The sequence below is a fragment of the Neurospora hispaniola genome (assembly GCF_033458365.1).
Source record: "Neurospora hispaniola strain FGSC 10403 chromosome Unknown B0T23scaffold_5, whole genome shotgun sequence".
Taxonomy (NCBI): domain Eukaryota; kingdom Fungi; phylum Ascomycota; class Sordariomycetes; order Sordariales; family Sordariaceae; genus Neurospora; species Neurospora hispaniola.
Window position 1 is genome coordinate 281,951 of NW_026944410.1, and position 21,457 is coordinate 303,407.

The 21,457-nt window shown below is 48.8% G+C and overlaps 4 protein-coding genes across 4 annotated transcripts; 2 read left to right on the top strand and 2 right to left on the bottom strand.

Moving 5' to 3' along the window:
- Window positions 1-365: 365 nt before the first annotated feature.
- On the top strand, window positions 366-3,158 carry B0T23DRAFT_156959 (uncharacterized protein). The gene is made up of 4 exons (XM_062832647.1): window positions 366-649; window positions 928-2,347; window positions 2,399-2,483; window positions 2,531-3,158. Exons 1-4 carry the CDS (start codon window positions 503-505, stop codon window positions 2,865-2,867), a joined length of 1,989 nt encoding a protein of 662 aa, XP_062691402.1. The 5' UTR covers window positions 366-502; the 3' UTR covers window positions 2,868-3,158.
- On the bottom strand, window positions 2,854-4,859 carry B0T23DRAFT_443123 (uncharacterized protein; the record flags this gene model as incomplete). The annotated part of the gene is made up of 4 exons (XM_062840846.1): window positions 2,854-3,164; window positions 3,765-3,857; window positions 4,167-4,322; window positions 4,379-4,859. 4 exons carry the CDS (start codon window positions 4,857-4,859, stop codon window positions 3,016-3,018), a joined length of 879 nt encoding a protein of 292 aa, XP_062691403.1. The 3' UTR covers window positions 2,854-3,015.
- A 3,608-nt stretch (window positions 4,860-8,467) lies between these two features.
- Window positions 8,468-10,685, top strand: B0T23DRAFT_420763 (uncharacterized protein; the record flags this gene model as incomplete). Its single annotated transcript, XM_062839741.1, has 10 exons — window positions 8,468-8,513; window positions 8,564-8,731; window positions 8,996-9,001; window positions 9,150-9,169; window positions 9,325-9,379; window positions 9,756-10,101; window positions 10,176-10,201; window positions 10,256-10,276; window positions 10,353-10,442; window positions 10,511-10,685. 10 exons carry the CDS (start codon window positions 8,468-8,470, stop codon window positions 10,555-10,557), a joined length of 825 nt encoding a protein of 274 aa, XP_062691404.1. The 3' UTR covers window positions 10,558-10,685.
- A 2,464-nt stretch (window positions 10,686-13,149) lies between these two features.
- B0T23DRAFT_157023 (uncharacterized protein) lies at window positions 13,150-17,635 on the bottom strand. The gene is made up of 2 exons (XM_062832648.1): window positions 17,091-17,635; window positions 13,150-17,009 (listed from the first exon to the last, which is right to left on the bottom strand). Exons 1-2 carry the CDS (start codon window positions 17,369-17,371, stop codon window positions 13,547-13,549), a joined length of 3,744 nt encoding a protein of 1,247 aa, XP_062691405.1. The 5' UTR covers window positions 17,372-17,635; the 3' UTR covers window positions 13,150-13,546.
- Between the last annotated feature and the right edge of the window lie 3,822 nt (window positions 17,636-21,457).

The following is a 21,457-nucleotide window of genomic DNA, read 5'->3' on the forward strand; positions in this document are numbered from 1 at the left end:
TCTCCAACCATTCAGATCAACCAATCTTTCCTTGTCTGCATCCTGTTCCTCTTTTGAGTTGCTCAGGGTTATGTATGGGTGGACCCCCCACCGCAACACAAAAACCAAAGTGGTTGCAGCTTGCAGCAGGGCGACCAATAAGACCCGGCACTTGCCGTGTGCCTGCCGGTCGACGGATCGTCCAAGCCAACCCCGGAATCGTTTTTAGCGTGTCGCTGGAGTTATGACGCGCTACCAGCAAGTGCTGAAGTCTTGACCTGCTTGTCGCCGATTCAGCGCCTGGTGGTTGCAACTTTTCAACTGCCCGACTTTGCATCCACGAGGCTGAGCTTGTTTCCATCTCAGCTTCAGTTTTCTTCACCTCTTTCTGCCCTTGGACATCAGATTGCCCTGGGTAAACCGTAATCGCCCGCTCAACGTGAAATAATACACCCCGAACCACACCTTCAAGCCTGGTCGCACCTCTTGCTACTCGGGCGCAAGCCTCCTCACAATTCTCGCAATGGATCCCACAATGGGCAATCCCATGGTCCCCATGACGGCGCAAATACCAGGACCAGTTGCCCAGCCCATTCCCTTGCCGGTGTTGACGCGGGACAGCTACAATTCGCAATCATTAGGGCGGTCTTTGAATGCAAATGTCAAGCAGGTACGTGCCTTCCATGACGGGACATGTTGAACCTTTCCGTCGCTTTCATCCCAAGTCGTCTCCTCGGCAACAAGTGAAGGCTTCAAATGCTGTCGCAACTGGCATCGCTCGGGTTGCTATAGGATTTCATTCCGAACGCCCCTCCAATTCCAAATCTACGCTTCCTTCCTGCCTTCGTCGCGCCAACCACCATCATGGCTTCCAAGTTGACTGCCGAAGCGGTTCTCGCGGTAGCTCCCGCAGAAACCCCCGAGACTCTGCTAACTGCCACCTCACAGGCGCGCGTGCTTATGGTAGGCGCCGGCGGCATCGGCTGCGAACTCCTCAAGAACCTCGTCCTTACCGGCTTCGGTGAAGTCCACGTCGTCGATCTCGACACCATCGATCTCTCGAACCTCAACCGCCAGTTTCTCTTTCGTCACGAACATATCAAAAAGTCCAAAGCTCTAGTAGCTAAGGAGGCTGCGCAAAAGTTTAACCCCGCTGTCAAGATTGTCGCCCACCATGCGAACATCAAAGACGCGCAGTTCAACATCGAGTGGTTGAGCAGTTTCCGGATAGTCTTCAACGCTCTCGACAACCTCGAAGCCCGTCGCCATGTCAACAAGATGTGTCTTGCCGCCGACGTCCCCCTCATCGAAAGTGGAACAACTGGCTTCAACGGCCAGGTACAAGTCATCAAAAAGGGTGTCACAGCCTGCTACGATTGCGCGCCCAAGGAGACGCCAAAGTCATTCCCCGTATGCACGATTCGCAGTACACCGAGCCAGCCTATTCACTGTATAGTGTGGGGCAAGAGCTACCTACTCAACGAAATCTTCGGAGCGAGCGAAGACGAGTCCGCTTTCGATCATACTGTTGATGGCGATAATGCGCAGGAGATTGAAGAGCTCAAACGCGAGTCGGCGGCGCTACGAAAGATCAGGAATTCCGTGGGTACAGAAGAGTTCGCGCAGATGCTTTTTGAAAAGGTGTTCAAGACGGATATTGAGCGTCTGCGCTCAATGGAGGACATGTGGAAGACGCGCAAGCCGCCTGAGCCACTCAACTACCAGGAACTTCTCGATAAGGCCAAGTCGCTCGACAAGGAGAAGGTGCTCAAAGACGCGCAGAAAGTGTGGTCGCTGGAAGAGAATCTCGTCGTCTTCAATGACAGTCTCGAGCGACTTAGCAAGAGGGTTCTGGAGAGCAAGAGCGCCGGCGAAGAGTCCATCATCACCTTTGACAAAGACGATGAGGATACCCTGGACTTTGTCGCCGCGAGCGCCAACATCCGCTCAGCGGTGTTCGGTATTGACAGAAAGTCAAAGTTCGACATTAAGCAGATGGCCGGCAACATTATCCCTGCCATTGCGACAACGAACGCCATCGTCGCTGGTCTTTGCGTGCTGGAGGCATTCAAGGTCTTAAAGGGCCACTACGAGCAGGCCAAGGAAGTTTTCCTTACGCCATTTGCTAATGCACGTATGTTGGCGTCCGACAAGTCACGGGAGCCTAATCCTGATTGTCCGGTCTGCGGTGTCTACCAGACGAGGGCGTATGTCGATTTGGAGAAGGCGACGTTGAACGATTTGGTAGAACACTTGATCAAGACGAATCTGGGGTATGGCGAGAAGGATTTCGCTATTAGTAATGAGGTCGGCATTCTGTACGACCCTGATGAGACGGATAATTTGGACAAGAAGCTTTCGGAGCTGGGTATGTTCTTTTGCTACTCATACCACAATGGAAGTTGCTAACATCGTCCAGGCATCAAATCCGACTCATTCTTGACCATCACCGACGAAGACGATGAGGAGCCTTTCGTCAACGTCGTCATTGCCATCCAAGAAGCGTACGTCCCCATTTTCTCTCCCATGTTCGTAACTAACACCCTCAAAGCAAGGAGCCTCTAGGTGACAAGCCAGTCAAGGGCATTCTCGACCCAGAGGACGTCAAGATTCCACTCAAGCCCAAGAAGCAGCCGCAGCCTGAGCCAGTGGCCACGCCGACAGCTGCCACCAACGGAGCCAGCACATCCAACGGCCAGAATGGAGGAGTCATCAACCTCGATGGCGATGAGCCAATGACGACACCAGCCAAGACTCTCAAGCGTGGTCACCCCGAAGACGCAGAGGGTCCATCGGTCAAGAAGATCAAGGCCAACGACAAGGCGGCGGATGACGATATCGTCTTTATCGAGGATAGTGCGGGAGCTATCGTTATTGATGATGACTGATCGTCCATCACCCCTTTGCCGTGTCTTGCGCGCGGTTCATTATTGCTATCGTAGGCCGTAGTTATGGTCGGTATATACTATGATTACCACATGGCTTGCTATTCTTGCTATACTAGCCACAGATACCCACGGGAAGCGGTGTGTCGTTTCAGACAGCACTTAACCCCCCATCAAGATTCAGTACGCAGTTGTTTGCATACGGGTTCTTGATAAGGAAGAGGGCGGCGTCGGCGACTTCATCTGTTGTTCCGAAGCGGCCTAGGGGAATTTGTTGGAGGATGGAAGGGTTTTTGAGACCTAGACGAGATGAAGAAATGTCAGTCGGGTATTCAGGTGCGATGATCTTGAAGGACTAGGTAGTCAGATGAGATGATCTAAGCTCCTTGAGACATTTGCGATTTTCCATTCTAGCTGGGCGTAAGGGACTAAATAGGGAACAAAATGGATTGAAGATCAAGGGGCATAAACGATGATGATTGTGTATATTCTTGTTTAGAAGACTTCTGGTTGATGATGAGGATTTGTTCTTCGATCTCACTGTTGGTTCTACTGTTTCTTGTAGGATTTTGAACTAATGGAGGATGGATCGGCGTGTATTCCGTGAACGGATTGAAGGCCTCTCCTGTTGTTTTTCGTGTCCGGCTGGAAATGGATCTAAGGATGGTCTGCCATTCTCACCACAGAGCGCATCTCCCAGGTGTATTCAACATTTCAGACAGAAAGACCGACAGCCCAAGTTGAAAGATTCCAAAAAGTGTCTGTGCAAGATCATCATGGTGATTGCTCGGTCCATTATCACGCTCGACGGACGAATGGAATGGGTATTACTGGACGATAAGAGCAAAAAAGGGGAAAAAAAAAAAAAAAAAAGAAAAATAAGAAAGAAGATGGACTCACCGGTAGTCATGTCTGTCTCGATGTACCCGGGCAGAACGGCGTTGACTCTTATCCCGGATCTGCCGTACTCGTGTGCCAGGGAGGCTGTTAAGCCTGTTTGGTGTCGTTTGTGTTAGCCAGTGTGCTCAGCCTTTTTCGTGGTCCCTATCGCTTTGATTCCCAGATGTTATGTCCCTCCCCTTGCTCTTCCCTCCTGCCTTTTAATGTCTACCCATCCACCCTCTTAATCCATACACCGTTCCTCGCCCTTGGCCTTCTCATCAATCCATGGCCGTACCTGTCCGTTCCTTTCAACTCCCTCCCTCTTGAATCCTGTATTTTTTCCCGTATCCTTCTTACTTGCCCCAACCACCAACCAAACACAACATGATATCAAGGAGAAAGAGAAATAACAAAACTTACCAACAACCCCCGCCTTCGCAGCCGCATAGACACTCGTCCCAATCACCCCCTTTTGCGCAAGTAGACTCGCCACGTTGATGATTACTCCCCTTTCTTGTACCCCTTCTTTTACCCCTTCTTGCGTCCCTTGTCCTTTGTCCTCTTGGTCTGCTCCCCCTTAGAGGTACCAGAGCTACTCCGATTCCTAAGCATCGCCCTCCCCACAAACTTACACCCCAACACAGTCCCTCGCAAATTCGTATCCAACAACCCTTCTACTTCCTCGACAGGAGTCTTCATTAGCGGACTCCGCTGCGTGATGCCTGCGCAGTTGATGAGGATGTCTATCCTCCCCCCTTTTAAATTACTCTGCAATAGGTCCTCCCAGGATGAAGCGCTAGTGACGTTTAGGGGGTGGTAGGATACCCTCTTTGTGTCTGATGGTTGGTGGGATGGGGCTGAGGCTGAAGCTGGGCTTGATGCTGAGACTGAGGAATCATTTGGGACTGCCGAGGCTGAGGTGGGTGATGGTGGTGGGTGGGAAGGTCGGGATGGGTAAGATAAAATGTATGATTGAGCGCGCTGAAGGGTGGATTCGGTCCTCCCCAAGAGAGTCACGGAGCAGCCTTCGAGGTAGAGACGGCGGGCGATGGCGAGACCGATGCCGGAGCCGCCGCCGGTTATGAGGGCTTGTTTGTGTAGGAGGGAGCGCATCTCGCGTTTGGAGAGTTGGCCTGGGGAAGTGGGTGTTGGCAGTTGGGCGTGAAGTTTTGGTGTGGTGGATGGATGGATGAGTGACTAGAACAAGTTGTTGTGAGTGCAGTGAGTGGTGACGACGGTCTGGTCTTGGTGTCGTCAGTTCCCTCTCGGTAGCAATAAAGTGGAGATGCCGCAAAGCACCGTCTTGGCGATCACTCGTCGGTCATCCACACGGTCGTTATCACGGTCGATGACGGCCAAACGCACTGACCATGATCCACTCCCGTCCGTCTCCCGCACAACGTGGTTGCTGACCCGAAGCCAGCCCCGTTCCCGTTCCAGGCCCCACTCCCTCCGGAGACCCTAACCCTGTTCTTTTTTTTTTACCGTCCGGGTTCCACGATGCTTACGATGTCGTGTCCGCCCACCACCATTGTTTATTCCCGTTCGGGACCTACCGGGGGCTCCAAACCCTGACCGGGATGTGCATGACGGCTTCCCTCGTCGTAACGAAGTAACCGAAGTCCCGTACGGTTGGTAAGTAATTCCCGTATGTAACTCCCGTAACGAGCTCCGTGTTTATGTAGAGGTACATTTCGGTACCTTTGTTCTCCGTTACCGGCCGGCACCTCTTCCGGGTCAACTTGTTGTTCTCCTGCTTTTTTGGTCTCGGTTTCGCTTCTTGGAACTCTCTCTCAGCTGTCTGTCAGTCTGTCTGTCTTTTGCCATTAACAACTGCAGCAGACCTCATTGATGTACAGGCGTCAGGCGTACATATCCCTTTAACGGTGAAAATTTATCCTTTTTTGCCAAGCCAGGAAGTGGCCAATCGGTTGGCCTCCATTAATCCACCTTTACATCTATGCCCATGCAGATACATCGATTTTGCCAGCATATACAACACTTTCTAACATTGCAGGGGATACTACAAACTAGGTAGAGAGATTAGGGATTAAATTAACTAATATAATTTAAGCTAAGTAAGGTTATTCCTAATATTATTAACGAATATAGGCCTCCTAACATCGCTCTCGCTTATAAATCGCAATATTATACGTACTACACCCCAACTTTATTAAAATTCGTATATTTTATTTAGTAGGGGAGCTATTAGTTCTAAAAGCAGTTAAAACTCTATATCAAACCAACGAATATATCGTACAATTAGCTCATTTTAAAAACTTCGTTCTTATATATTTATTTATAGTAATTCTCCTAGTATTTAATATTAGGGATTATTAAGGTAAAATACGGTATTAGGTAGCGAATTTACTATAGAATACCTAAATTTTATTAATTAATTAATTTCGAAAGTCTATATATATAATTTATTACTTTTAGTTAAAAGGAGTATTAAATAGCTTCTCTCGCTAGTTAAAAAAGAGGTTAGCTGCGATGATTTTTAATAATAGTAATATATTATTAGTATAATATTTATTAAGAGATCTAATATAAGTAATATACTTAAATAGAAATTAATAAATAATATTATAAATAATCTACAATAGTAACAATAGCTATACGTATTGTACGCGTATAATTGGTCACCTATATTTACTCTATTTATATAATTGTTATATGCCTATATAACTAGTAGTATTTAGACCGTTTTATAACCCTCGTTACTAAAGTGGTTTTTTATAGTTCCCTTATACATTAGACGGCGGCGGTAAATATATTTACGTACCTTATTCCTAATATACTATATAAATAAAAAGTTTACTATTTAGCGATTTTTTATATAGAAGTATATTATTCCGGTCTCCTAATCTTTATTTAGTAAAGGATATTTACCCTTTTTAAAATTGGGAATCGGTATATTTAATACTGTCCGATATAGCGCCCCAAAGGGTACTTTCTCTTTTTTATTATCGATTTTTCGAAATTTAGCGAATTATAGTATTATATAGTTAGAACGTATTATATTAGTAATTATAATATTCTTAGTACGAAGGTGGCGTACGAGAGTGAAAGTAGTAAAAAAGTTATTGGTAAATACGTAATAAACCGATTAGTAAGGTGGGCGGGGTAATCCAATTATTAATTTTACTACTACTATTTAAGTCGGTATTAATTCGCCCTATTATTATAATATTTAGTTAATTAATTATTAAATAGATTTTAGTAGGGGATATTATATATATTTATTTAAATTAATAATACTAGCCGTATTATTATACTATCTTTAATTAAAAAAGTAATTGCTAATTATAGTAATTTAAACTTTAATACCCCGCAGTACTAATTTATTGGGTATATGGACTGTTATTGTACTTCTACTAGTATATTTTACTATCTTCTTATTAATAGTAATGTATTATAGCGGGGTCCGTAATTTAAAATAGATTCTTTAAATATATTTATTAAAATTATGTATTCTATCCTAAAGAGTAAGATCGTTTTGAGTAGGATCCTATATATAAAAGTATTTTAAAAGTATTTCGAATTAAAAAAAAAGTATTTAATTATAAATTGGGTAATTCGAGCGCCCCTCTTTTTCTTGCTAATATAAAGGAAGGTTCGCTTTTATATAGAAATTAATATATAGTAAAATAGCGAATAGTATGTATAATTCTATAGTATAAGTAGGTATTTAATATATTTCGCGAAAATAAGGATTATTCTTACCTAGTAATAAGATTTTACGAAGGTTGGTCTATTATACCTATTATTCTATTATATAAGAAGGGAAGTATTAATAGAAGGCTAATAATATAGTAACGATAGAAGGGGGATGAGTAATTTAGTGTGTAAATGTGTTACTATTATTCCGGACTGTATTGAAGGGGAAATATCAAAAGTCGATAAGGCCGACCCGAAGTTTAATAGGTTTGTAATCGACGGCGGCGGTTAAATTGTTAGGTATATTATTGGGAAATTTACCTATTAATAGATAGATGTAATACTAATCCTATCGATTAGGCCTAGGGATAATTGGGAACTTATTGCCGGGCGGCTTAGGGTATTCTTTATTACAATCCTTATTATTATAGTCGTTTTTAGAGTTAGGTATAAAATTACCCTTATTATTATTAGTATTTAATTCTAATTTATTAGGGAGAGGGAGGATATATAAGGGCAAATGATCTATAGAATTAATATTTATTAGAAGGTAGGTTAAAGGGTAGGTTAGTACCGGTTAGGTTGGAGGGTAGGCTAATACCGGCTAGGTTAGTACCGGTTGGGCTAATACTAGTTAGGCGGGCGCTTTATTGGGTAATAAATTTAGAATTAGTAAAATATTTATTTTAAAATATCGATCTTAAAAATTTTAATACTACAGTAAAAGATTTAGCGATATTGGAATTTACCTATATAGTTTAGTAAGTCTATCTCTTTACCTTAATATGCTATGCAAAATTGCTGATTTTATTAGTAAAAACGACACTTTTAATATTAGCGATCTATTGCATAGACAGAGTGACTAGCATTGCTTAGCTACATTAAGGAAGTCACTAAGTACTGCAGGTATCGCTGGTCTTGGCAAAAAAGGATAAATTTTCACTGTTAAAGGGATAGACGATGCTATGCTATGCTATGCTATGCTATGCCATGCTATGCTATGCTATGCGAGGGATGCGGGCTTCACCGCTTCACTTGGCTTTTGCTTCTGCTTCTGCTGCATGCCTATCGCACGCAAATCCGGAGCTCGCTTATCGGCTGCCGTCGGTTTGTTAATGGCCGGTTTCGAGTATCGCCAGATTAATACTTACGTTTAGATACTGCCAACCGCCGTTCCGTATACGGCAGAGGTTCGTACGGCTCGGCTCCGGCACCAGTTATATATGATGCATCAACGGTCTCTCCGTCCGTCCGTCCGTCCGTCCGCCCGTCCGGGTCGGCTATCACTTACCATGGCAGTTTCCTACTGAAACCTTCCCTGAACCGTGAGTCAACCAGTCAGACTGCCCCAAGAGATTATCAATCGCATTACTCAATCAACGAGCTTGTGATTGTCAAAGTTACGAAACATTTAATGCTTGAACGAAACCCCCCTTGCTTACTTGCTTGCTTGCGTGCTTGCGAAGAAGGAAGGGACCTGAGTGGCCCTCATCAATGCCACGTCGACTGCACATCGCGTTCCATCGCTTTCCTCATTAAGCTGCTAGACTAGTAGACCTGCGCAAGCTTCCTACACTAAAACAACGCAGGGACAGGTAAGGTCAGGTAGTAATCACTGCAGGGACATGGAGCATGCGTCCGGGCAGTTTTCCTTTCCGCTTTTCTTTTCACACTTGGGATTTTGCGAGTGGTCATTTTGGCTGCCATATCGTCCCATTTACGCTGGAACTTTAATTTATGCAGAGCTTGCTTACGCTATGATAGTAAGTGAGTCAAGCTCGCGGGTATTACTTTGAATAGGTACAATCCCAGCTCGATAGGTAGGTACTTACATGGTAATCGTGTAAAATTTAGGAACCGCGCCCAAAGAACACAAGGGAGTTTGTTTACTCACCCTCCTGCCTGAACTCTCCGCCAGAACTTCACTGGGGGAGATCAGATTGTTTTGCTAAAGACTGTGAACTTGACTGTGTGTAAGTGGAATACCATGTATCAGACCCCGAAATGTCGGTATCTTTCCGGTTTCATTGCAATAATTTTTTCCCCCTTTTTGGGGATGCTTTTTGCACTTCGGTGGTGAAGTTAACATCTATTGTCCATACCACCGATCCGAATTCTCATTTCCACGATTCGGGACCGACGATGGAGTTGATGGGGTTTCTCAACATAGATTGACTTTCACATCAGCCCGTCCCGTCCCGCCCTGTCACGTCCCGATGTCAAAAACTCTTTTGGGTACCGAAACGTCCTGTATGGTCTATCACGACTCAAGAAATGTTCCTAGCCTGAGGTACCTTCCAGCGGAACTGGATGAAGTTATTCGTAGGGCTTGTTGACTCACGAATATAGATGCCGTGAACCTAAATGAGATCAACTCAGATCAGACCTTCGTATCGAACCCCGTTATCAGATCGAGACCCCGTTCCGCTTATGTACAAGCACTTAATCTCGAGATTTACAAGTGTACAACAAACATCCCACACCAACATCACCAGATTCACCGGTCAACCCTTTCACCCCAGATACTGAAACCCGATCTTGGTCTTATCAACGTCGTGGCCCGTCCATCCATTCAGCCCGATCCGGTACCGACAGACCCCGATGGATCGAGATCAGTTGGTTCCAAATTCCGAATCTATTTTGAACCCTTACAAATTACGGCATCTTCGTCTCATCGCATATCGCCTACATATAGGTAAGAAAGGTACCTATGTCTTACCTTGCACTTGCCTTGCCTCGCCTTATCAACATGCACCTCCGTCCAAAAAGAGAAAGGGGAGGATACCTAGGTAGAGGTACGGTAGTGCCATCTCAGCTTTGCTGCTCTGCTGCTCTGCTTGATTTAGTAGATATCGGGTTGCTTGCTGACTGTATGTAAAGCTGAGGCATGTCAAGAGTCAAAACTCAAAGTGATAATATAGAGGGAGAGAACTGAATGATGAATAGGTGGATGGATAGATGGTTGGCTGGTACTTGTGGTACTTTACTTGTTTTACGGTTGGTCAACACCGGAACGAACGTCTACAGATACTTCATGTATGAATCTTCATGACATCCCCTCGGCTTCCAATCATGTATATCAGGAAGCTACCTATGTAATGTAGTACAGACAGAAAGGACTAAGATGCGAAGTAGCCGCATCGACAGCTAAACCACCATCAACCCTCCCTCCCCTTTCATGATTCCCGAAATAGGTAGGTAGGTATCCATACGCCCACTTCGCCCACTTCGATACCTCATGATAAAGACATAATACCTCTACCGATAACGATAACAATCTATAATGCAATGAACCCCCCCCCCCCCCCCCCCCCCATTGTTTCCCATCCTTCCCAAATAGAAGCCAAGAAGCTAAGGGACTAGGTAATTAGATGAAACGCTGATCAGATAAGATAACATGATAACAGGCCTCTCAGACTAATGGCCTGGTGGGTTAAGAGGAGATAACGGAGACCTGAGCCGGGCCAGGCCTCGTAGCGATGTAACAACACAGGCAGGAGTAGCCTAGCGACAACTGTACATACTATAGTAGTAGTCCAGTAAGGTGTAAATACATAAAAACTGTAACAGATACAGATATATACGGAGGAGAAAAAAATGAAGAAAGTTGGAGATGTAATGGTGTTGAGCGAAAGGAACAAGAGAAACGGTGTCACGAGATGAAACCTTGACTGAAAGATTCCTTTTTTTGCTTTTTTCTTCAATTTATCCATTTCGTTCCATTTCGTTACTTCCTCCCAAGTGATCACATCCAGACATCTACATCCAGACTCAGACTCCGGCGTAGACTGAAAACAACTCAGGCAGGCTCCAATTTATCCACCCCGAGCATACACTACCTACGTACTACCTAGCTAGATACTCCCTACCAAATCCCACACGTCTCGAAATTCCCTCTGATAGGTAGGTTCTTGAACCCTTATTCTTTACCTGTCTGCCTACCTGCCCGCCAAGCTCCCATGAAGCAGGCCTGTACCATAACCCTCAACCACGCACCCACTGCAGTGGGAAACAAAACATGAAACAACACCTGGCTTTAAATCCAGATGCCGATCCAGATGCAGATCCTGATCCAGAAGCGAGTACATACATCGGGCCGCAGCCACGGACGGCGGCGATTCACCATACTCAAATGACTGGCTGGATGGCTCCCGTCGACGTGGGGGATCATGAATGCCCTGGAGTACGACGACTGTGACGATCTTGACACCTGCCATTTTGCTATCCATCCGTTTAAGTTTAGGTTGGTATCGTTTCCACGTTGCGGTACAGTGTAGGGGTAGGTTGCTTCGTTGCCCTGATTACCTACCTAAATACGGTACGGCACGTATCAGGTCTTCTTCCTTCCTTCTTTGCTTCATTCCTTCCTGCCAGTTCTGCAGTGCTGCAGTGCCCTTCAGTGCCCTTTAGTGCTTTGGTTGATTTCCGGTGTCCCTCTCCTTCGATCTGAGTGCCTGGTGATCTGAGTGGTGTAGTGTACACACAGTGATCTTGAATAAGCAAGCCACATCATTCCCTCCAGCCAACCGGGCAACTCCCGTCGAGCCCGGCAAGGAGCCCAGGGGCAGCAAGGAGCCCAGCTACCCGATCAACCTACACTAAAGACGGGAGCCACTGAAGAAAGGCAGCCCAGCCCATCCCACCCCAGCCCAGACAGCAACTGAGAACTGAGTTGTCCTGTTCCCCGTTCTCCTGTTCCCCATTATTCCGAATATCGCCGTTTCAGATCCCATCGATAAGCCTTTTCCAACGTCCTATATACACTACCCGATTCGTCCGTCCAGTGTCCAGTGTCCTGTGTCCAGTTTTCAATGTCCAATGTCCAATGTCCAATGTGACATGTGTCTCTCTAGTCGTTATCCGTCCCTTGCATTGATATCCATACCATATCTGCCTGACCAAACAAATTAACAATTTCAAAAATTGTGGGAAATGGTGACATTCCATGGATGCCACGCCACGTGTCGATCGACTGGTCGGTCGGTCGGTCGGTCGGTTGTCCGGCTGTTGAAATTCCTCCCTGTCGTAACGGTACATATATATGTACGGTCGTACCCTGAATGGTCTCGCCTGACCGGATCCATTCCACACCAATCAATATACGTTTCAAAAGACGCGCGCCCCGTAAGGCTTGGTCTTGTTCCTTCCCGCATTCTTGTCCTGCTTTACCCTGCCCTGCCCTGTCCTGCCTGCCCTGTCCTGCCTTGCCCTGCTTGTTGCATTTGTGTGTGTGTGTCTGTGTGGGTCGTTTGATGTCGTGGTCAAGATCAGATTTTACCTTCTGTCAGGTCAGTTTTCGATCATTTGTTTCATTTCCTCGTGATGGCCGTTTCGTGTTCTCTGTGTCCTCTGTAAGTTTAATTACCATCTGTCACGAGTATCACATCGCTGGTGTCGAGCAATTTCGTTTCCGCTTGTGTCTGCTTTGACCTACAGATGAGTGTAATGCAATGACCAGAGGTGCCAAACCCTGACTTGAACTGTAGGTAACCAACGAAGAAGAGATGCCAACCTCTCTCTCCTGTAACTGCAGCGCTGATGTGAATTGAAAGGGTTGCCAACCCCTATCTGTCATGAAACCATCGCTGAAATGCAATGAACATAGCAGAGGTGCCACCCTCAAGCTAAGATCCCCTACTGACGAAAAGCCTCTGCCCCTACGTGATGATGATACGTTCGTTACCCCAGACGAGGGTTAAAAAAAGACAAGACGATGCGTGTGTGTGCGTGTGCAAAAAGGCCTCTGATTGGAAAGGCCCCATCTATACTTGAATGTTCTCTTCGTAGTCGGTATTTGCACAAAATAAGGTTATTCTGGTCGCTTTCCTCCCGCCTCCGTAACTCTGACCAGTAACCAATGCCTTCTCCCCCTCAAGCGGGATGGGATCATGATGTAAACAATTCATACAATGCTTTGCTCCTCCATGCTAATAAAGTAAAACCGCGAGTTGATGCTGTTCCCTTTGCCCTTGCCGTGCTGTTCCCATGCTAACGTCTCCTTTACTGCTGGTGATGGTAATGATGATGATGTAAAAAAAAAGAAGTAAAATATAGACGAAGAAGAAGAAAGAAGAATAGCAACAAAAGCCAGAAAAAATAAACCACTGCATTCTGGCACAGCTGCACTAAAGTAACAAAGCTCAGTCGCTCTCCACAACGAGCTTCTTGGCAGTATCTGTGCTTCCCACGCTAGCATTGGTGTCCCGACGCCTCGTGCCATTGACCAATCTTCCCATGGATATGGGCTCCTTGGAAGTCAATGCAGGTGAAGGAGAAGAGATTGTTGGGCTCTTCTTCCGCCTAGCCATGACCAGCCCTTCATCACTATCGCTGTCGTCATCGTCATGGTGACTGCGATAGTATTGACTCTTTGCCCGCACATGAGACATGGGGTTGTGCTTAACAGCCGGCTTGTTATCAGCCACACAAACAGGCACAGCCGTTGGTGTAACCTGCTCCTGCTGCTCTTCAAGCGGGAAACCAGCCACAGGCTCCTTTGAGAAAGCTGGAGGTGTAAGAGAGTCAGTTGTGTCGATCAACGATGACCGACAGACCACTCCTGGGTTGCCGAGGAACTCGCCTTCTGGGTCCGCGGACACAGAGCTGGTGCTGCTGAGCAGAGCTGGAAGAGAAGGGTCAGACTGGAAGGCTAGGATCTGCTCCACAGCGTCTTTGGTCAGACTCTGCTTGGAGCTATACCGCGGGCTCGCTGCCTCGCTAGGACTAGTTAGCGGGGAGGTCAAAGCTCCCATGGATGTAGTGCTAGACCAGACGATCGTGCCTTGGCGAGATTGTGCCCTGCTGAACATGTTATCTCCGGGAGAAGGAGGGCACGGAACAGATGCGGGTTCGGCGGCATTATACTCGTGGTTTCCTCTTAAGGTGTGATTGTCGGGGTCTTGCGCTAGGGGAAGCTGCTTGTTCAGAGCCGCGCTGATGAAGTCCTCAATCCGGTGTGCTGTCTGTGGGCGTTCATCGAGTTCAACCATCGGACGTTGTCGGTCGACAATGTGGCTTTCAGATTGGTGGTGGTGGTGGTGGTGGGGGAAAGTGCTGGTACCAGGCGTAGGGGGCGGCAGGCTCTGCTCCTCCGACTGCTCCGAGACCTTTGCAAGGTCAATCGAATGCGTGATACGTGGTCTTTGAGGCATCTGAACATTGCCGGGTGCAACAGCAGTGCTAAGAGCGACCCTAGGTCCAGCCCGTTTGTCGTCACTAGCAAAAAACCCCCGATCAACGGAACGTGCTCGGCTGGTATCATCAGCGGGAGGCTTCATGTCCCGGGTCTTCCTGAGAGCGTTGCAGGGGTCTTCGGGTGCGATGCCATAGAGAGGAGTAGGTGGTACGGTTTGACAGTGGTTCGGTACGAAGCCTGTCGTGGGGGTAAGGCGTAAAAAAGTGTTGGTAGCGGATCGGGCGTGGCCACGGTCTCGTGGTTTCATGGAAGTGCGATCGGGCAACTCGTCTCGTTCTCGATTAAAAAACTCGCGTAGTTGACGTGTGGTCGAATGTTTGCTGACGGCCGAAGTCGAGGGCTCTGGCACGGCTGAAGCCGGGGAGCCTCCAAGTGGCGAGTGTGATGGGCTCGCGGTGACACTCTGAGTCAACGGGTGCGACCCTGTCGAGTATTGCGAAAGGTTGGAAAAATAATCGTCGGGGCGTAAGCTTTTGCGCCGCCCGTCACGCACTCCAGGGGTGGGTATGCCGACGGCGGGGCTTTCCGCCGATGAGCTGGCGGCGCTGCTCGTGGCACGTTTGCGTGAAGACACACTCTCTGAGCGATCTCCCCTGTGCGTGAACTTGGTCACCGTCTTCTTGAAAGCCAACTTGGCCCGCTCGACAAATGTAAGGGGCACAACGGCTTGAGTAATATCGCGTTCGTCGACTTGGATTCTCCTACCTGCCGTGCGTCGAGACGGATCGGTATCATCCAGCCAGGCTATGACATTATCAATGTCCTTAAGGACCCATGGATGTCTCTTGACGTCACGCAGGCGGATCCGCTTCTCGGGGTTCTTGGTCAACATCTTGCTGAGCAGGTCGTAGAGGTCGTTATCAATCTCTTCGTATAAGGGCTCGTCGTCGTTACGATACGGATCGCGGTTAACTCGCGTGTACAGGGACTTTTCGTCGGGTTTGGTGGAAGGATCGACGGGGCGGAGGCGCTGTCTCGGAATGTAGATGTCTTCGGTAGCAATCTTCTTGAACATGCGCCACTCGTCCTCCGCCAGGAAGGGGATGCGGGCAAAGATCAAGCAGTAAAGGGTAACGCCTAGAGACCACACATCAATCTGCTCGGTGATCTTGGGCTGCTGGCCAGGTCGGTCATCGTAGGTGTCGGTGTAACAGAGCTCGGGAGCAAAGAAAGCAGGGGTGCCGACCGTCTTGGCCAGTTCAAGGTCGTTATCGAAGTCGCGGGCTTCCGACTCGGAAACAGGCTCATCGGGCTCACCATCGCGGAGGGGCCGTCCAAAGTAGGAGACGCCGAAGTCGGAGATCTTGACTCGGTGATCCTTGGTGCAAAGCAGGTTGGCAGGCTTGATGTCACGGTGGACAACGCCTTCATAATGGAGGTACTCAAGACCGAGGACGGTGTCGCGGAAGGCCGACCTGGCCTTGTCGATTGTGAAGCAGGGTACATACGAGTAATCGTCAACGAAAGGGTCGTGCACTCTGTTGTAGTCAACCGACGACATGTGAGACAGGATGGAGTCGGCCATGCTGGGGGACCTCTTGCGGAGGCTGGGTTCATTCTCGCGGGGGGCGAACAGCGAGTCCTCAACCGCCGAATCCTGGTTGATGTGGGAGTGTCCATGGGGCGTCTCCATCTCGTCTTCGTCCACCTCAGGAACAACCGACGCAATCGAGGCATGGTCGGGCTCGGAAGGCTGGGGGGTGTTGGAGCGGGAGATAGACTTCATCGACTGTGTCCGGGAGGGCGCGCGGGAGGTCACTCTGGATGAAAGGCCAAGCCAGTCGCCGGCAAAGGACGGGATGGACGAGTCTCTGCCCAGGGACCTAGCATGGAAATCAAGATCATCATCATCGGCGGCACCGAACTCGAGACTCCAGAACTCGGCGTTGTTGGGGTGAGCCTGTCGCGCCACATGCGCCCGCTTAGCTTCCTTCTCCGCTTGGCGTTTTTCCATGAAGCGCAGGTACTCCTCCTCTCTTGCATCCGGCAAGGCTCCCAGCTGTTCTCTCTCCTGGCGTCGGCGTTCATAAGCGCAGATGTGAGGGAGACCCTTCTTTCTCCAGACAACCTCGCCCAGCTCCACGTGTTCCAGCACCATGTAGATTTTCTTGAGCTCGGGGTCGTCGATGATTTCGAGGAGGGCGACAACGTTGGGATGACGGATCTTCTTGAGGATGGCGATCTCGCGCTTGCTCTTGTCCTGCGTCGACATGGCGGTAACCTTTCCGAGCCGTCTCTTCTTGGAGAACCTGGGAATAATCTTGATGGCCACATTGTCGCCGGTCTGGGTGTTGCGTGCCAGTTTGACCTTGCCATGCATGCCACGTCCAAGCTCTTCGATGATTTCATACTGATTGATGGCCTTGCGCCCGGTCGTGTAATCGTGCTCGACGTTGGCTTTGTGGGTTCTGAGAGGGTAGGATCGTGTCAGTATGGGGTAAAAGGGGGGCTGTAGGCTGGACTGTCACCAAAAAGATAAGACTACTTACTCGCGAACCTTGTGGCTCTGGAGCGGGTGAAGATAAGGGCTGTGCAGGGTCGGCGCCGGAGTGGTGTTCTCGGACGATGGTTGGCCGGAGAGCGACATGTTTGAACGGGGGATGCTCGGACTGAAAAGGCCAGGCGAGGAGACCGGAGTGCTATTGGCGGTCCGGTGCGGTATTTGCGAGGCCATTGGAGGAAGGAAGGGGTGGAGGGGCCGCGGATGGTGTTGAGTCGGCGTCTGGGAGGACGACGACATCGAAGGTTGTTGTGGTTGTTGAGGCTCCATGATTGTGGTGATGAGGGATCGGTCCAGGTCGGGAGTCGCAGTAGCTTGGGGTCACCTTCATGCTGGCGAGCGGTAAGAAAGGAAAGTTCGCTTGCTACCTCGTGGGTTGAGGCATCGATCAGGGACTAGCAGAAGACTACTGTAGGTATGTAGGGAGGTAGGGACAGAAAGCGAAAGAGTCGGTGATGCGATTGACTGTTCGTGACTGTGACTGGGTGTTGGATTCAATCCAAGAGCCACCTCTTGATTAGCAGGCCATGGAGGCTACAGGAGTAGTGTGCTTTTGTGCTCCACGCTGCTTGGCTTGAGTCGGCAAAAGGAGTGGGATTGTGGAATGAGATGCACGTCTTGCTCGTCTGGGCGACGGGAACGGAGTCCGCAGTTGGATCGTGGAGTCGGGGGGATGTCGACTTGGGAGACTGGGGGAGTATGCGGTGAGAGGGAACAGAGTGGAATTGGAGTTGCTAAGTAGTAGTAGTGTCGGTCGGGGGGGTGGTGGTGGTCAGGGTGGTGTCGTAGTCTAGTAGTACTAGAACAGAGTGAGAGAGGCGACGAGGAGGGAAAACACCACCAACTGCGAGTTGAAGAATGGGTGGGGCCCCCCGATGGGTCCCCTCAGGCAGATGGATGGATCCCGCCCGCGTCTCACTGCCCCTGCGAGAGTTCAGTTGGAAAAAGGTGTGGGAAAATCAAAAAAAGGCTCGAAAGAGAGTGAAAGATAGCGTCGTATTCCTGTATGGGCCGGTACGGCCAGCGGCTAGGGTGGCATCCACTTTCTGGGAGAAAAAGGCCAAGGTACCAATACTGTATGGTATCGTACTTTCGAGAAACTACCCAAGTGGAAGTGGCCTGTTAGGAGTACAAAGAAATACGGACATGGACCAAGGAGCAACGAAAGAGCATGGACGTCTTGGCCGGACATCAGGGTACTCAAGAGTCTCTCTCCCAATACATGGGATTACGCACACCCGTACCAATATTACAGCTGACACCTTTTTTTTTTCATTTCATTTTTTATCAAAAATGCATTTACGGGCATCCGTCCCGTCTCTGCCTCTGCTTCCAACAAAGTCTACAATCGGTTTCGCTTAAGATGTCAGTCAGGAAATGTCAATTGGACAAAAGCCTGATTGAACAGCTCTAGCATTCGGCTTTTCACGTAAAAACAAGTCTTTAGTTTGCCGCTTGGGTTGAGCCAAGTCAGTGAAATTGGTCGAGGTTTGAGCCAAGCAATTGAGCGGCGTTGCCAGGCGCAGGGAGCCGATCATGGTCTGAGGCCGGCTCCAGCAAAGATATCAAAATGCACTACTTGCTCTTGTAAGTTTTGTGAAGAAGAACTGAAGGCACAGTAAGGCACAGACTCCAGAAGCCATGCGGGTTCCTTTTCAATTCAAGTGTCCTTCTTGTGTTTGTATCTACTACGTAGTAGGTATGCATGGAAAATATTGAAGCATCGTGTCGCTAGGAAAGGCTACAGTTGCCACTTCCGCACCATTGGGAATCGCGCGCGGGATCGGATTCTGAGATGGCCAACCGATTGCCGCGTCAACCGGCGACGGCGGCGGCGGCGACGGCGACGACAAGACCGGAGGGCAACGGGCCGCCTCCTTCAATCTCTTCTCATCGGGGAGCATGGAGACCACAACCTAAGTAACGATCCGTAACGACCCATTCCAGTTCTGGCGACACGCACTTCTGGTGCAGGGGAGACACACTGTGAGGAGCATCGATTGCAGTGGATGGACGGCACAGCAGAGTTCAGTTGACGTCGCACTTTCCGGGCAGAGACCGTCATGGCATGCGCTTGCCAAGACTCACTAGGTGGGGTAGCACCTCTGGGCATTTCCTTATCGCAACCCCTGCTGTGAGGACAGGGTTGGTCGCACGAGGCTTTCCTGCTGCATGTCTTCACCCACTCACACTTGGATGTCTTGCTCAACACCAAAGCTGTCTCCATTCCCAACTATCATGAACATTGATGGACAGCAAGTGTGGGCTGGATTGTGCAACGCATTCGTGGCCCCAATCTCAGCTGCGGGGTTATGGAGACACTCGGACAACAAAGCCAAACCACTTCACCAGAGTTCAGATCATGGAAGCAAGCAGAAGCAAGATCTGGCAGCGCAATGTCTGATAACAACCTGTTCGTCGTTCCCACAGTGGCAACTTGGCAAACTCAAACCCAACAACCTACGGGAGTATCGGGGACAACGAACGAGGGGTCCAGTCCTCCTCTTGAAGGCATGATTACGTTGTTGATCGCCCTCGCATGGTTTGAGACCAGATGATGTCTCCATCCTTGAACAACCCACCACCAAAGATAAGATGACGGACCCCTCCGACCCCGCGATGCACAGGGAAAGCGCAAAGGTGTAGCGTGTATCAGAACCGAGCTTGGACGTCTCAATTCACTTGTCCAATTTTCTCAATTACTATGGCATCAACGGGTGAGACTAGCTTCATCCTAGTCATCCTAGTCCGACGTCAAACAGACTCTTCGAGTGTTCAACTCCAACATTTCCCATTTTCATGCTTTGTTCCTTCCCCTTCTCATTCCCAATCCCCAACAATGTTTTTCTCGGGCATCCCAAACCACCTGTCATGTCATTCCACCATTGCCAGACGAAACAGATGGGATCTGGTGTTTCTCATGCGTGCGACAGTTCCAGATTGCGGCGCCAAGCCTTCTCCTTTCAAAAAAAAGTCCAAACCATCAAACCACTCAAGACCAACCAGACACGGCAAACCCGGACCTTGTTCGCTTGATCTGCCCGGTCTGTTGCCTTCGCCTTCCGGCTTGATACATACATATACAAGGCAATGCCAGCCTGGCAGATTGTGACTTTCCAACTCCATTCGTTGGAATTAGATGAATCAACGGGAAGAACAGTTTGGTACTTTCTCGGTACCAAATGTCTGGGTGGGCTATACCTGGCGACGGGAAGCGATAAGGTAAGCATGTCGACATGGAAGGTTTGACGGTGTGCTGTTAAGGTATGGTAGATGCCACTCAGCCTGCTCACCCATCACCGAAAAGGCGAAAAGTTCAACGTCAAAACGCCGCCAGCTTTGACGCCTTACATACGTTACGTACCTGTAGCCACCAGGGCATTACTTACTGGTTTGTTACACGGTTACACAAACAAACACGCGGAGGCCATGGCCACGAGACGCGCTTCACTTATGGCTTTGGGCCTCCCGGCCTCTTCTTCGTCCGCCTTGTCTCGATCTCTACTGCATAACAAAAAGAGGCCAGGCAACTGAGTCTCGGGCGCTATGCCCAAAACCCATGTCAAAACTTCTTGACGGCCTCATCTAGGAATAACTAGTACCCAGCTGGTAAAGATCTCTGTCTTTCAAGACCTCAATCAAAACTCCGGACGCCGAGCCTCTCCGGGGTAGGTAGTGTGCATGGGAGGACAAACATGGTAAAAAGAAGTTTAAACTTTTCTTAGTCGTGCCGCCATGGAGTCGTGCCAGGGTCCTGGTAAAAGGGTCCTTCGTCCATGCCGGGCTTGTGCCTCCCTCCCATCCCTTCCCGTTGGTGTTGAAAGATAAGGAAAGTCTGATACTGGTCCGGGTATCAGGTTTGATCATCAATATCTATCTCCAGTCTTAGCTGACTTGCCGTGAATTTTCCTTATTGGGATATGACATGAAACATTGATGGGAATCAACTACCGGATGATGATCCAGGTTGGTGAGAAGGGTAAAACAGAAACAAAAAAAGATTGGACTTTCAGAGAAATCTCAACTTCATGTCCGCAGTTGCTGCAAAGTGGCCTTTCCAGCTTGTACGACAAGACTGACCACTCGATAGGTAAAATACAGCGCCAAATGTCAAACACCTGCAGTTTTTTTTTTTTTTTTGCTTGCATTAGAATGTGTGCACATGCCTATGCAAGTGTCGGATACGATAGTCCGCTCCAGTGGAAGCGTTGTGAAATCGTACGTATTCACAGCAGCAATAGCAGCAATAGCAGCAGCCAGACCTGCAAAGCTGTAAAGCAGTCAGCCCCGGCCCCCGGGAAACCCAAAACAAGTACAGTCCGTACCATGCCCACGGTAGCGACGAAAACCCCAGCA

Bases quoted from the DNA above. Each gene is read 5' to 3' on its own strand.
- B0T23DRAFT_156959 (XM_062832647.1), top strand. From the start codon at position 503: ATGGATCCCACAATGGGCAATCCCATGGTCCCCATGACGGCGCAAATA. The intron at 2,348-2,398 runs GTATGTTCTTTT...AACATCGTCCAG, and splicing joins CAAGAAGCTTTCGGAGCTGG to GCATCAAATCCGACTCATTC. The intron at 2,484-2,530 runs GTACGTCCCCAT...ACACCCTCAAAG, and splicing joins GTCATTGCCATCCAAGAAGC to CAAGGAGCCTCTAGGTGACA.
- B0T23DRAFT_157023 (XM_062832648.1), bottom strand. From the start codon at position 17,371: ATGGAGCCTCAACAACCACAACAACCTTCGATGTCGTCGTCCTCCCAG. The intron at 17,010-17,090 runs GTAAGTAGTCTT...CTACCCTCTCAG, and splicing joins CAGAGCCACAAGGTTCGCGA to AACCCACAAAGCCAACGTCG.